The following is a 15,493-nucleotide window of genomic DNA, read 5'->3' on the forward strand; positions in this document are numbered from 1 at the left end:
GAGACAGAAACCAAACTGGCTTTCTCCATGTCAATTAATATTGTACAGTCTATAATGGCTGAATTTTTTGCTATTTTATACAAGTGGAGGGGGGCCTTGAGAGACAGAAAGCAAACTGGCTTTTTCCATTTCTTTACATATTTAACTATAAGTGTAGGGTGTAATATACATTCAAAGACGATGGCTGCATTGCCAATATGCATAGATGGAGAGGAAGACAATCTGTTTTGTGTGTAGAATAGGCCTACCAACGAAGAATTAAACTGTTTTTTTGGATGATTTATTACCTCAACAATTAGATTACTTGTCTCTAAAACAGTTGGAGCACTAAATTGGGTTAATTTAGGCCCAAAAACATGGATTTTCCCAAAAAATAGCAAAACAAAACCAAACAAAACCAAAACCAAAACACGCATTGGCGGTTTTGCAAAACCAAAACCAAAACCAAAACACGACGGTAATCCAGATCCAAAACCGAATCCAAAACCAAAACACGGGGGTCAGTGACCATCTCTAATTGTAATGGTGAGTAAAACCGAAATCAGTGTCCGATATGAGGGACGGTGTCCTGGAGGAGTCTGTAGGGTAATACCAGCATCTATATGGGAAGTTGTAACAGCCAAGCGTGGAGTCTTCTAACGGTGTCTAATAAAGTCATCAGAGGCAGCGACCGTAGATGTTAGGACATAAATCCTGCCAAGGTAATCATGAAGCCACTATTTGTAGTCTTGGCTGCAGGTTGGGAGCAGATGTTAGGATTTGGTTCCCACCCAAGTAACAATCTGCCGCTGAGGTTAAGAGATCTGCAGATGGATCTAGAGTGAAGGAACCAGAGACCAGGTCAGACCACCAGTAGATGAGGATCACAGCATAGTCGCGGTAAGGACAGTGTGTTAGGAGAGGATGTCTGACACCACAGAGCAGGCACGGATCTCCGTGCGTGGAGAACCGCAGATTAGAATAGAGGATTCTATGACCGGGTGTAGAGGAGAAGCTCTGGCCCCGAGTGAGCAGTCTAAATCTGGAGAAAAAAGCTGAAGTATAAATATAAGAGGATTACAAGTCCAGCACTTCAGGAACATCTGCCATTTACACCATGAGCGGGTCAGTGTGCAGCACAGAGCAGCGTTGTGGACGGCTTTATAAGTTGCACATGATACTTAGAATGTTATCATTGGAGGTAGCTGGAACCTGTGCAACGATTGGCAGAGGGGGAAACTGAGGTTGTGGGACTGAGCCTGACAGGAATATCCATAATGTTCTGTGGATGTTACAGGAAAGTTACAGCCGAGATATAATGAGCAAATCATGTGCCAGAAAGGAGCATATTTTAGAGATAATACTTAAGTGAAAGTGGCAGGGTTTGGTTAATCATTGGATGTGAGGTTGAAGAGGTCAGAACAAGGGATGACCCTACCCCAATATGAGGACCCAAATGGGCTTCAATGTTACCAGGCAGCACGGTGGCTCATGGTTAGCACTTCTGCCTCACAGCGCTGGGGTCATGAGTTCGATTCCCGACCATGGTCTTATCTGTGTGGAGTTTGTATGTTCTCCCTGTGTTTGCGTGGGTTTCCTCTGGGTGCTCCGGTTTCCTCCCACACTCCAAAAACATACTGGTAGGTTAATTGGCTATCAAAAATTGACCCTAGTCTCTACCTCTCTCTCTGCATGTATATGTATATGTGTGTGTGTGTCTATATTAGGGAATTTAGACTGTAAGCTCCAATGGGGCAGGGACTGATGTGAATGAGTTCTCTGTACAGCGCTGCGGAATTAGTAAATAAATGATGATGATGATTGCAAGTGGGTATTAAAAGGTTTCACTCCCATCACTGTTTACCTGCTCTGTCTTATTACAGCTACAAACCACTAATACAATCATGATTTATAACACCGGTGGGGAAGGGGCGTTAGGCGGACCGTGTGCCTGTTCTAGGACCCATGCAGGTGCCATACAGGGTAGATGGGGGAAGAGATGCACAAACACTGATGATAGTAATAATGAGCAACAGGTCATCTTCTATGGTGAATGAATAAACCAGTCATTTATTTATTATTTATTTACACAATTATTTCACATCACATGAAGCAGAAATCACTGAAGCAAACACTTCCAGCATCATTAATTCAGCCTCCTCCCAGCCTCACGCTGCAGTCCTGGTACCGGGCTTGCGGAACACGGTAAGTGCTGCAGGAGGGCACCTCACTACCCTGACTCCTCTCTGCCCTGCAGGGGGGAGCAGCACATGCGCAGTGAAGCGCTGATCACAGATGGGGCATGAACAAGTGAGCACCGTCCCTGATCAGCAGATACTAATTCTGGTGGTACCAGGAGCTGACACTCACTAGTGCTATAATGGGTTTCATCTCCTCTTCCACATTGCGGTAGCGGATACTGGAGTCTCTGCAGGATTCTCTCCCATAGATCTCACATCTCTCTCAGCGCCCTCACTCCAGGATCAGACAATATATGTAGTAAAAGTTGCAGGAGGGCGACTACATTATGAACATACATTAATATCTATAAACTGGGATGTGTTTATGGCACTGACTGCAGTAAAGAGTTAGACTACCTGTGGAACTACAAGAGCCAGCATACCCTGCGTCACATACTAACCCTAAGATCAGGAGCCATCCCTTCTGTGCCCTGCTCTCCTGTCCTCCCCCTCTCTCTGGTATCCGTGCGCCGCTCTATCTCTAAGTCTCGCTGGTATCCGGGCGCCGCTCTATCCCTCTCAGTCTCGCTGGTATCCGTGCGCCGCTCTATTCCTATCAGACTCGCTGGTATCCGGGCGCCGCTCTATCTCCATCTCGCTGGTATCCGGGCGCCCCTCTATCCCTCTTAGTCTCGCTGGTATCCGGGCGCCGCTCTATCCCTCTCTCTGGTTCCCGGAAGCCGCTCTATCCCTCTCAGTCTCGCTAGTATCCGCGCGCCGCTCTATCCCTCTCTCTGGTTCCCGGAAGTAGTTCTATCCCTCTCAGTCTCGCTGGTATCCAGGCGCCGCTCTATTCCTCTCTCTGGTATCTGGAGGCCGCTCTATGCCTCTCAGTCTCGCTGGTATCCAGGCGCCGCTCTATACATCTCTCTGGTATCTGGAGGCCGTTCTATCCCTCAGTCTCGCTGGTATCCGGGTGCCGATCTATCCCTCTCAGTCTCACTGGTATCCGGGCGCCGCTCTCTCATAGTCTCGCTGGTATCCGGGCGCCGCTCTATCTCTCTGAGGGGTCTATTTACCAAGCATTTTTCCTGTGGTAAACCCCCGAAAACAACAGTTTTCGGGGGTTTACCGTGAAATCACTATGTACCATTGAAGCATTGCAGCAGATATCTCAGATATCTGCTGCTTTGCATTTCCTATCGTTTTTCTGAGCACTGTCCATAACAGTGTATGGGAAGTGCTCAGAACCGCTATGTATTAAAGGCTAACTAGAGAAAATGTTCTCTTTTTTTACATGTTAATGTGCTCCATCTGAAGCTGGTGCCATCTGAAGCCATCTGAAGCTGGAGCCATCTGAAGCTGGAGCCATCTGAAGCCATCTGAAGCTGGTGCCATCTGAAGCTGGAGCCATCTGAAGCTGGTGCCATCTGAAGCTGGAGCCATCTGTAGCTTGAGCCCTCTGAAGCTGGTGCCATCTGAAGCTGGAGCCCTCTGAAGCTGGAGCCCTCTGAAGCTGGCGCCCTCTGAAGCCCTCTGAAGCTGGAGCCCTCTGTAGCTGGAGCCCTCTGAAGCTGGCGCCATCTGAAGCTGGCGACATCTGAAGCTGGCGCCATCTGAAGCTGGCGCCATCTGAAGCTGGTGCCCTCTGAAGCTGGAGCCCTCTGAAGCTGGTGCCCTCTGAAGCTGGCGTACATTAACATGTCTGAAAACTTTCGAGCTGTCCAGCTCTGCTCTGAAGAGCAGAGCTGGACAGCGCATGTGTGGAGGGATCATGTGATCCCTTCCTGTCAATCATCCTGCAGTTTGCCGGCCAGGATGTTACTGCGCATGCACCAACTATTCAGTCGGCACATGCGCACTAACAAAAAAACAAAAGAGAAGATCATCGCAGCCTTGAAAAATGAGAAAAGACCGCGATGATCAGGTGATCACTTCTCAGGGACAGCAGGTTATCGGCACTGCTGTCCCTGAGAAGTTTTTTAATACATAGCCGTTACTTTTCAATCCTTATCAAGGAGATAAGGATTGAAAAGTATCAAGTAAAAAAAAAAAGGAAGGGTCATAAATAGACTCTTAGTCTCGCTGGTATCCGGGCGCCGCTCTATCCCTCTTAGTCTCTCTGGTATCCGGGCGCCGCTCTATCCCTCTTAGTCTCGCTGGTATCCAGGCGCCGCTCTATCCCTCTTAGTCTCGCTGGTATCCAGGCGCCGCTCTATCCCTCTCTCTGGTATCTGGAGACCGCTCTATCCCTCTCAGTCTCTCTGGTATCCGGGCGCCGCTCTATCCCTCTCAGTCTCGCTGGTTCCGGAGGCCGCAGTCAGCCCGCGGTCTGGAGTAGTGACCATGCCGGGTGACAGTCGCCGTGTGCGGGGCCCGGACGAGTCTCAGTCCCCCCTCCTATACGCTACTACCGCGGAGCCCCCGGCGGGGAGGACAGGGCGCGGTCCCGGGGAGCCTCGGGCGGTCTATGTCCGGGCCGGTCTCCTCAGCCAGGCGGCGGGCTCTGCCTACCTGGAGGCCGGGGGCACCAAGGTGCTGTGCTCGGTGTCCGGGCCCCGGGAGCGCGGGGCTGAGAGCCGGCTGGTGTGTGAGCTGCGCTGGGCTCCCTTCTCCCGGGCCCGGGCCTCCCCCGGTCTCTCCCCCCGCCAGGCCGGGATCCTCCTGCAGGAGAGCCTGGAGCCGGCCGTGCGGCTGGAGCGGTATCCCCGGGCGGAGCTGGCGGTGTGGGCGCTGGTGCTGGAGGATCGGGGCTCCGCGCTCCCGGCCGCGGTCTCCTGCGCAGCGCTGGCCCTGGCGGATGCCGGCATCGAGATGTATGACCTGGTGGTGGGGAGCGGCCTGAGCCGGGCGGGGGAGCGGCTGCTGCTGGACCCCAGCGACGCGGAGGAGGAGGACGGGGCGACCATGAGCCTGAGCCTGATGCCGGCCCTCAACCAGGTACTGGGGGGTGGGGGAACTGGGACGATCTGGGGGGTGGGGGAACTGGGACGCCCTAGGGGGCATTAGGGGGACAGTGAGAGAGAAGCCCTGGGGGGTGAGAGGGATGGGGGTGACCATGAGCCTGATGCTGGCCCTCAACCAGGTACTGGGGGGCCCTATGGAGGGGGCAGTGGGGGAGAAACCCCATATGGGGGGGGGGGGGATTATAGGGGGACGGGGGCTGGAGATGACCCCCGGCAGTCACCAGCAGCACCGCTTGGTGTGGGATATGGAGGTGCTGGGTGTTTATCTGCCATTATACAAACCAATTAAGATGTGTATAAAAGTTACCTGTGGTTACCCGCTGCCGGCACTGCGTCTGGGTGATTAGTGTTTATACATCAACCTTCTCTGCAGTATAATGTCCATTTCTAAAATGTATAAAGTGTTCCTGTCATACTGTTTGTATCCGTGTTACATACGTGTCCTGTGTTGTACAGGTTTCCGGACTCCTCTGCAGCGGGGAATGGGAAGGAGAGAGCTCAGTAGAAGCCGTCCGTATGTGTATGGAGGGGTGTCAGAGACTGTACCCGGTGCTGCAGCAGAGTCTACTGAAAGCCACCAAGCGGAAGATCCCTGAGCCGCCGTCTGAATCCAGCTAACGGCGTCTAACACCACCAACCGGTGGTCAGCGGACCGTGTGGACTGAATGAGACAGTTGGACTGATTGGCAGACGCTGCCCTGTGACTCCCAGTACTGTCTGTTTATAAATGTATATTTTATACAGAGCAGCCGGTGTGTATGGTGTTACTGAGGCCACAGCTCTGGATCAGACAAGCTGACGCTGTTTTATCCGGCTGGGTGACACTAGTGTCAGCAGAGTGACAGAAGTCCTGTGGGAGGGGTGGGTGTGTGTGTGTGTGTGTATATATATATATATCACACACACACGGCTTCTTTGTGACTGTAAGAATCGTAAATCTGCCCCGTATGAAAATTGTATTCCAGGTTTGTGGAATTGGGCTGATTATTAGCTCTGTGGGTTACCCATAGTATATCTACACACCATGGTTCTGATTCATAATACAATCCTATCACCGACTCCTGTATGTATTTGAGATGTTGGGTCCTCTTCCTGGGGATAGTTAGCGCAGCCCCTATTCTGAGTCACGGAGAGTTGAGGGGGGGAGTTATGTCCAGGCATTGGTTAACCTGTAGCAGAACAAGTACCGACCTGTGACTTATGTCAGTATTCTAGTTGTTAATAAGATGATCTGCAAATATTTGTATTTGTTCTGCTGCCTTGTGTTTGAAAACCACATTTCAGCCTCACCCTCAATGCTGCAAATTTCATTGTGTCTAATTTCCCCCATGTATCACCCACCAAATAAAGGATATATTTACACAGCTGTGCCATATATATATTTTTATATATACACACACACAATGAAATAGATTATTGCTACTGAATATGACATTTAGCTTGGTTCTATGACACAAAATACGTGCAGTCCTGGAGGGGTTAATGTGGGCAGGAGTTTTGCAGAACATGTAACAAGTGTGCGAAGGTTCCTTTTTACTTCTCTTTCATATATTTTATTTATCGGCCAAACACAGTTCACACATTTGTGCCAATCTCCCATTGAAGGTCACTTTTGGTTATTGATCTGGTATTAGGCTCATGTCATTCTACCCATGAGCCTTAGGGGTCATTGAGGCTGCTCCAGGCAGTGGGGCAGTAGATCTGCCCAGCAATGTCTGCCCCGTTCAGCTGGTTGGGATAACAGCTGCCCTCTAGCTTGCATTGCTCTATGGAAGTTGATAAGTAGAGGCTGTGATAGGCTTGTGGTCTCCTAGGGAACAGAAGTGGTATGTGAAGACTACAGATTGGTGGATTCAAACATAGAGACATTGCCAGTGATTTAACAGCAAGTTATACTGACATACTCTTTATTCTCATTTGAGCTTTTTGTCCTACATCTGAGTGACAGTTGTGGCTGTGGAGGATATTATATAAACGTTTGTTATTGGGCCCGGTAGAAAGTGAGGTTGAAAGATGCCGCTGCTGACTTGTCTGGAGTGATAACCTGTCACTTGTGTGGTCAGCTGAACACAACCCGCTTGTATAATGAGATATATACAATGAGCCCTATATAACCTTGTATATACCCTTATATTGATACACTAATATTGTATCTATGTTTAAATAACTTCAAAATACTGTATAATATAAAGTACTGTACTTTATTTACAATTCTTATATAGTCTTTAGCATATTAATATATGGACTTTAGTGACAGAATAAATCTATTGACAATTGTAGTGACAGCGCCCCCTGCAGGTTATATATAGAGTAACACACTGGCTAGAACGAGTTACAGTCCAGAGAAAATATGACGAGGGCCTTGGAACTGTTGGTAATTTAGGCTGTAGCTGCTCTTGAGCTCACAATCGTTCAGAATGACAAGTTCTTCCAGCTATAAATTGCAATTATTTAGTGTCACGTAACTGAAACCTTCTATGGTGATGTGGAAAACAGCCAGAATAAATACCTTTGTTGTTTGACAGGGACATTTTAATATATTCTTGTGAACGATGCATGTGGCACCTATATAACTCACTGCAGTTTCCTCCCCCCCATCGGCCAGGCTGAGTGTGACCTCACAGGAGCGGGGGTGATATTTTCAGCCTATGGGGTAAGTGCACGCTAACCGGTGATCGCTCTGAAGTTCCTTCTAACTGTAAAGATTGTTGTTATAGTGGCAGGTGTCCTGCGGGCGGTGAGATCACTGTGCTATGTACGGGGGAACTACTATAATGTGACATCAGAATTTATATACCTCGGGCTACAGCCATTTATCTGCACTTTGCTGCAGGACACGTCTCATCCTATATACTGCACTGTGCGTCACTGTTTCCATATAATACATAAGAGGCAATCATTGTTCTTGGTCCTGTGCCGGCAGACGGTAATGGGTGGTTGCGGCAGACGTTGGTGGATGGTTCTAGATCCGGTACTGGCAGATATAGCGGTTATGGGATTTGCAGCGTTGCGTATGCCAGTTGAACCCAGAATTCGCTCGCATCTCTACACAGTTTCCTAATCTAAGAGAAACAGATAGATTAGATGTTTTGGGACCTCCCAATCTATAGATGGAGACCACCCACCGTGACGTATCAGTGTGGTGTTCTTACCCCAGATTGTCTGGCTGACCCAGGGCAAAGCTTTGGAAGGAAAAAGGATCCCCGGCGTCCCACCGGAAGGAAGAGAATCCGCTCTTATACGTCAGACCTAGGAAGAGAGCAGAGTGCGGCTGTTAGACCCCAACGCTGAATCCCCCCATTTACATACTAGGTGGGAACCCCGTTACTGCGCTCTCACCTATCCAGAAGTTCCCCGTTTGGATGTCTCTCTCAGTGACCTTGTTTGTGTCTTCCAGACGTCCCAGGAAAAAGGTCAAAATATCCTGAATTTTCTGAGTTCTTATCTGTGCCAGGAGCCCGTCTCTAGTCTGTAACACAGTCCAGTAGTGTAATAACATTATTATAATCTGTGGGGTAGTAGCAGAAAGCTGAGCGATTCCCCCCCCCCCCACAACCACCCAAAAACTGTTTTACAGCAGGGGTTCCTAACCCCAGTCCTCAGGGACCCCTACCAGTGCACGGTTTCCATATCTCCCTGCTGGAGCACAGGTGTAATTATTACTGACTGACACAATGTAACAGATCCACAGGTGGTGTAATTATCTCACATGTGTCCTGGAAAACCTGCACTGCTGTAGAGAAAGCTAAACTCTGAGGTTGCTCACAGTGTGCGCCCATATTTCCACAGAAGTCTGTCCCACAGACCAGGGCCTGTTTTTTGTATAAAATACATGGGTGACTTTAAAAGGAGGTTGCAGGAGGCAGCTGCCGTTCTTACAGATATATTGCCAAAAAAGCCTTTAGTTGTGACAAACGGTGACTGAGCAAGTAACAGCCCTCTAAGGAGATAGGTTCATAGTGAGGCTCCGAGCTATGAGGCGCAGAGACAGGGCGTAGCAGAAGGAGACAGTAAGTGTCGGGGACTTACCTGACAATCCGTCTTGGCTCTGTAATATGAATGCAGTTCTGAGGAGACCACAAAGCAGAGCCCGTCACTCAGGATGTCACAGGTTCCAGCAGAGGAATGCAGCTCCTCTATAATGACAGTGATACATGTGACTATCATCCATCTGGACACACGACCACCGCTACTGACGGGCTGGGGGCGCTGTTACCTGCGCAGTCAGCTCCCCCATATCCAGCATCACAAATACAGGAACATTCATGTGCTTTAAACCTGCCGTGTACACAACGTGTCCCGCACGACACTGCAAGAAACAGAACTCAGTACATGTCTGTATAATAACATTACACCCACGTTCTATAACAACCTAGCGTAGTCCATCCTGGTTCTCTTAGGACAGTCAGGGGCTGTAATGGTTAACGGGATAAAGGTCAGAGGTCACAACTATCCCGCTGATGGCCGCACGACGTTGCCACTCACCTTGACAGAAGCGGCCGGTGTACCCTGCGCCACACTCACACCGGCAGCTGCTGGGGTTTAACGTTCCCTGGTTCCCACAACTCGTACGACAAGGGTTCCTGGGGACCTCTAGGAGAGCGGGTCACCGACATTACTAGAGGAAGATACTCGCACAGAAACCACATATCACAACTGGGACAAGAAGAGCAACAAGCTCAACACATTAAACTTTACACTGATAGGACAGTGTCATCCCACCAAAAGGCTGTTCTCTGACCCCTGGCACCAAGGATCTGAGCTGTCCCACCCTCAGGTACTTACCACAGAGACCACCCAGCTGTTCCCTGGACTTGTAGCAGCCCGAAAACCTACTTGTACAGAAACTGCACCAGGAACCGGGCTGATAGGGATGGATGGTCTGTCCTCCGATGTCCCAGTTACCCCTGAGGAGAGACCCGTGAATGGTTTATAGACTGAGCTATTATCACTGCGTTATATACAGTCTGGTAACTAGTATCAGGTGGTGTTATAGGATGAGATACTGAGGATAACAGGATGTGTATATAGCTCAGGTACCTGTGTCAGATTGGTAATGATGTAATTAATGTGATGTAGTGTTGGGTGGTGTTATAGGATGGAGATACTGAGGATAACAGGATGTGTATATAGCTCAGGTACCTGTGTCAGATTGGTAATGATGTAATTAGTGTGATGTAATGTTGGGTGGTGTTATAGGATGGAGATACTGAGGATAACAGGATGTGTATATAGATCAGGTACCTGTGTCAGATTGGTAATGATGTAATTAGTGTGATGTAATGTTGGGTGGTGTTATAGGATGGAGATACTGAGGATAACAGGATGTGTATATAGATCAGGTACCTGTGTCAGATTGGTAATGATGTAATTAGTGTGATGTAGCGTAGGGTGATGTTATAGGATGGAGATACTGAGGATAACAGGATGTGTATATAGCTCAGGTATCTGTGTCAGATTGGTAATGATGTAATTAGTGTGATGTAGTGTTGGGTGATGTTATAGGATGGAGATACTGAGGATAACAGGATGTGTATATAGCTCAGGTACCTGTGTCAGATTGGTAATGATGTAATTAGTGTGATGTAGTGTTGGGTGGTGTTATAGGATGGAGATACTGAGGATAACAGGATGTGTATATAGATCAGGTACCTGTGTCAGATTGGTAATGATGTAATTAGTGTGATGTAGTATTAGGTGATGTTATAGGATGGAGATACTGAGGATAACAGGATGTGTATATAGATCAGGTACCTGTGTCAGATTGGTAATGATGTAATTAGTGTGATGTAGTGTTGGGTGGTGTTATAGGATGGAGATACTGAGGATAACAGGATGTGTATATAGATCAGGTACCTGTGTCAGATTGGTAATGATGTAATTAGTGTGATGTAGTATTAGGTGATGTTATAGGATGGAGATACTGAGGATAACAGGATGTGTATATAGATCAGGTACCTGTGTCAGATTGGTAATGATGTAATTAGTGTGATGTAGTGTTGGGTGGTGTTATAGGATGGAGATACTGAGGATAACAGGATGTGTATATAGATCAGGTACCTGTGTCAGATTGGTAATGATGTAATTAGTGTGATGTAGTGTTGGGTGATGTTATAGGATGAGATACTGAGGATAACAGGATGTGTATATAGATCAGGTATCTGTGTCAGATTGGTAATGATGTAATTAGTGTGATGTAATGTTGGGTGATGTTATAGGATGGAGATACTGAGGATAACAGGATGTGTATATAGATCAGGTACCTGTGTCAGATTGGTAATGATGTAATTAGTGTGATGTAGTGTTGGGTGATGGTATAGGATGGAGATACTGAGGAGAACAGGATGTGTATAGAGATCAGGTACCTGTGTCAGATAGGTAATGATGTAATTAGTGTGATGTAGTGTTGGGTGGTGTTATAGGATGGAGATACTGAGGATAACAGGATGTGTATATAGCTCAGGTACCTGTGTCAGATTGGTAATGATGTAATTAGTGTGATGTAATGTTGGGTGGTGTTATAGGATGGAGATACTGAGGATAACAGGATGTGTATATAGCTCAGATACCTGTGTCAGATTGGTAATGATGTAATTAGTGGGATGTAGTGTTGGGTGATGTTATAGGATGGAGATACTGAGGATAACAGGATGTGTATATAGCTCAGATACCTGTGTCAGATTGGTAATGATGTAATTAGTGTGATGTAGTGTTGGGTGGTGTTATAGGATGGAGATACTGAGGATAACAGGATGTGTATATAGATCAGGTACCTGTGTCAGATTGGTAATGATGTAATTAGTGTGATGTAGTGTTGGGTGGTGTTATAGGATGGAGATACTGAGGATAACAGGATGTGTATATAGATCAGGTACCTGTGTCAGATTGGTAATGATGTAATTAGTGTGATGTAGTGTTGGGTGATGTTATAGGATGGAGATACTGAGGATAACAGGATGTGTATATAGCTCAGGTACCTGTGTCAGATTGGTAATGATGTAATTAGTGTGATGTAGTGTTGGGTGATGTTATAGGATGGAGATACTGAGGATAACAGGATGTGTATATAGATCAGGTACCTGTGTCAGATTGGTAAAGATGTAATTAGTGTGATGTAGTGTTGGGTGATGTTATAGGATGGAGATACTGAGGATAACAGGATGTGTATATAGATCAGGTACCTGTGTCAGATTGGTAATGATGTAATTAGTGTGATGTAGTGTTGGGTGGTGTTATAGGATGGAGATACTGAGGATAACAGGATGTGTATATAGCTCAGATACCTGTGTCAGATTGGTAATGATGTAATTAGTGGGATGTAGTGTTGGGTGATGTTATAGGATGGAGATACTGAGGATAACAGGATGTGTATATAGATCAGGTACCTGTGTCAGATTGGTAATGATGTAATTAGTGTGATGTAGTGTTGGGTGATGTTATAGGATGGAGATACTGAGGATAACAGGATGTGTATATAGATCAGGTACCTGTGTCAGATTGGTAATGATGTAATTAGTGTGATGTAGTGTTGGGTGATGTTATAGGATGGAGATACTAAGGATAACAGGATGTGTATATAGATCAGGTACCTGTGTCAGATTGGTAAAGATGTAATTAGTGTGATGTAGTGTTGGGTGATGTTATAGGATGGAGATACTGAGGATAACAGGATGTGTATATAGGTCAGGTATCTGTGTCAGATTGGTAATGATGTAATTAGTGTGATATAGTGTTGGGTGGTGTTATAGGATGGAGATACTGAGGATAACAGGATGTGTATATAGATCAGGTACCTGTGTCAGATTGGTAATGATGTAATTAGTGTGATGTAGTGTTGGGTGGTGTTATAGGATGGAGATACTGAGGATAACAGGATGTGTATATAGCTCAGGTACCTGTGTCAGATTGGTAATGATGTAATTAGTGTGATGTAGTGTTGGGTGATGTTATAGGATGGAGATACTGAGGATAACAGGATGTGTATATAGCTCAGGTACCTGTGTCAGATTGGTAATGATGTAATTAGTGTGATGTAGTGTTGGGTGATGTTATAGGATGAGATACTGAGGATAACAGGATGTGTATATAGATCAGGTATCTGTGTCAGATTGGTAATGATGTAATTAGTGTGATGTAGTGTTGGGTGGTGTTATAGGATGGAGATACTGAGGATAACAGGATGTGTATATAGCTCAGGTACCTGTGTCAGATTGGTAATGATGTAATTAGTGTGATGTAATGTTGGGTGGTGTTATAGGATGAGATACTGAGGATAACAGGATGTGTATATAGCTCAGGTACCTGTGTCAGATTGGTAATGATGTAATTAGTGTGATGTAATGTTGGGTGGTGTTATAGGATGAGATACTGAGGATAACAGGATGTGTATATAGATCAGGTATCTGTGTCAGATTGGTAATGATGTAATTAGTGTGATGTAGCGTTGGGTGATGTTATAGGATGGAGATACTGAGGATAACAGGATGTGTATATAGATCAGGTACCTGTGTCAGATTGGTAATGATGTAATTAGTGTGATGTAGTGTTAGGTGATGTTATAGGATGGAGATACTGAGGATAACAGGATGTGTATATAGATCAGGTACCTGTGTCAGATTGGTAATGATGTAATTAGTGTGATGTAGTGTTAGGTGATGTTATAGGATGGAGATACTGAGGATAACAGGATGTGTATATAGATCAGGTACCTGTGTCAGATTGGTAATGATGTAATTAGTGTGATGTAGTATTAGGTGATGTTATAGGATGGAGATACTGAGGATAACAGGATGTGTATATAGATCAGGCACCTGTGTCAGATTGGTAATGATGTAATTAGTGTGATGTAGTATTAGGTGATGTTATAGGATGGAGATACTGAGGATAACAGGATGTGTATATAGATCAGGTACCTGTGTCAGATTGGTAATGATGTAATTAGTGTGATGTAGTGTTGGGTGATGTTATAGGATGAGATACTGAGGATAACAGGATGTGTATATAGATCAGGCACCTGTGTCAGATTGGTAATGATGTAATTAGTGTGATGTAGTGTTGGGTGGTGTTATAGGATGGAGATACTGAGGATAACAGGATGTGTATATAGCTCAGGTACCTGTGTCAGATTGGTAATGATGTAATTAGTGTGATGTAGTGTTGGGTGGTGTTATAGGATGGAGATACTGAGGATAACAGGATGTGTATATAGATCAGGCACCTGTGTCAGATTGGTAATGATGTAATTAGTGTGATGTAGTGTTGGGTGATGTTATAGGATGGAGATACTGAGGATAACAGGATGTGTATATAGATCAGGTACCTGTGTCAGATTGGTAAAGATGTAATTAGTGTGATGTAGTGTTGGGTGATGTTATAGGATGGAGATACTGAGGATAACAGGATGTGTATATAGATCAGGTACTTGTGTCAGATTGGTAAAGATGTAATTAGTGTGATGTAATGTTGGGTGATGTTATAGGATGGAGATACTGAGGATAACAGGATGTGTATATAGATCAGGCACCTGTGTCAGATTGGTAATGATGTAATTAGTGTGATGTAATGTTGGGTGATGTTATAGGATGGAGATACTGAGGATAACAGGATGTGTATATAGCTCAGGTACCTGTGTCAGATTGGTAATGATGTAATTAGTGTGTTGTAGTGTTGGGTGATGTTATAGGATGGAGATACTGAGGATAACAGGATGTGTATATAGCTCAGGTACCTGTGTCAGATTGGTAATGATGTAATTAGTGGGATGTAGTGTTGGGTGGTGTTATAGGATGGAGATACTGAGGATAACAGGATGTGTATATAGATCAGGTACCTGTGTCAGATTGGTAATGATGTAATTAGTGTGATGTAGTGTTGGGTGATGTTATAGGATGGAGATACTGAGGATAACAGGATGTGTATATAGCTCAGGTACCTGTGTCAGATTGGTAATGATGTAATTAGTGTGATGTAGTGTTGGGTGATGTTATAGGATGGAGATACTGAGGATAACAGGATGTGTATATAGATCAGGTACCTGTGTCAGATTGGTAATGATGTAATTAGTGTGATGTAGTGTTGGGTGGTGTTATAGGATGGAGATACTGAGGATAACAGGATGTGTATATAGCCCAGGTACCTGTGTCAGATTGGTAATGATGTAATTAGTGTGATGTAGTATTAGGTGATGTTATAGGATGGAGATACTGAGGATAACAGGATGTGTATATAGCTCAGGTACCTGTGTCAGATTGGTAATGATGTAATTAGTGTGATGTAATGTTGGGTGATGTTATAGGATGGAGATACTGAGGATAACAGGATGTGTATATAGATCAGGTACCTGTGTCAGATTGGTAATGATGTAATTAG

At 45.7% G+C, this 15,493-nt stretch overlaps 2 protein-coding genes across 2 annotated transcripts in view; one reads left to right on the forward strand and one right to left on the reverse strand.

Moving 5' to 3' along the window:
* The first annotated feature begins 4,436 nt into the window (after positions 1-4,436).
* Positions 4,437-6,489, forward strand: EXOSC6 (exosome component 6). The gene is made up of 2 exons (XM_075189401.1): positions 4,437-5,099; positions 5,582-6,489. The coding sequence occupies exons 1-2, from the start codon at positions 4,506-4,508 to the stop codon at positions 5,741-5,743; spliced, it is 756 nt and encodes a 251-aa protein (XP_075045502.1). The 5' UTR covers positions 4,437-4,505; the 3' UTR covers positions 5,744-6,489.
* Positions 6,490-7,307: 818 nt separating this feature from the next.
* The window catches only part of LOC142104620 (C-type lectin domain family 18 member A-like), a 30,069-nt gene continuing 21,883 nt past the window's right edge, over positions 7,308-15,493 (reverse strand). Inside the window, 7 exon segments of the mRNA XM_075189400.1 lie at positions 7,308-8,187; positions 8,278-8,374; positions 8,465-8,594; positions 9,155-9,261; positions 9,342-9,434; positions 9,611-9,718; positions 9,911-10,032. Coding sequence (XP_075045501.1) covers positions 8,088-8,187; positions 8,278-8,374; positions 8,465-8,594; positions 9,155-9,261; positions 9,342-9,434; positions 9,611-9,718; positions 9,911-10,032 — 757 coding nt within the window. The 3' untranslated portion in view covers positions 7,308-8,087.

This window comes from Mixophyes fleayi, chromosome 10 (genome assembly GCF_038048845.1).
Source record: "Mixophyes fleayi isolate aMixFle1 chromosome 10, aMixFle1.hap1, whole genome shotgun sequence".
Taxonomy (NCBI): domain Eukaryota; kingdom Metazoa; phylum Chordata; class Amphibia; order Anura; family Limnodynastidae; genus Mixophyes; species Mixophyes fleayi.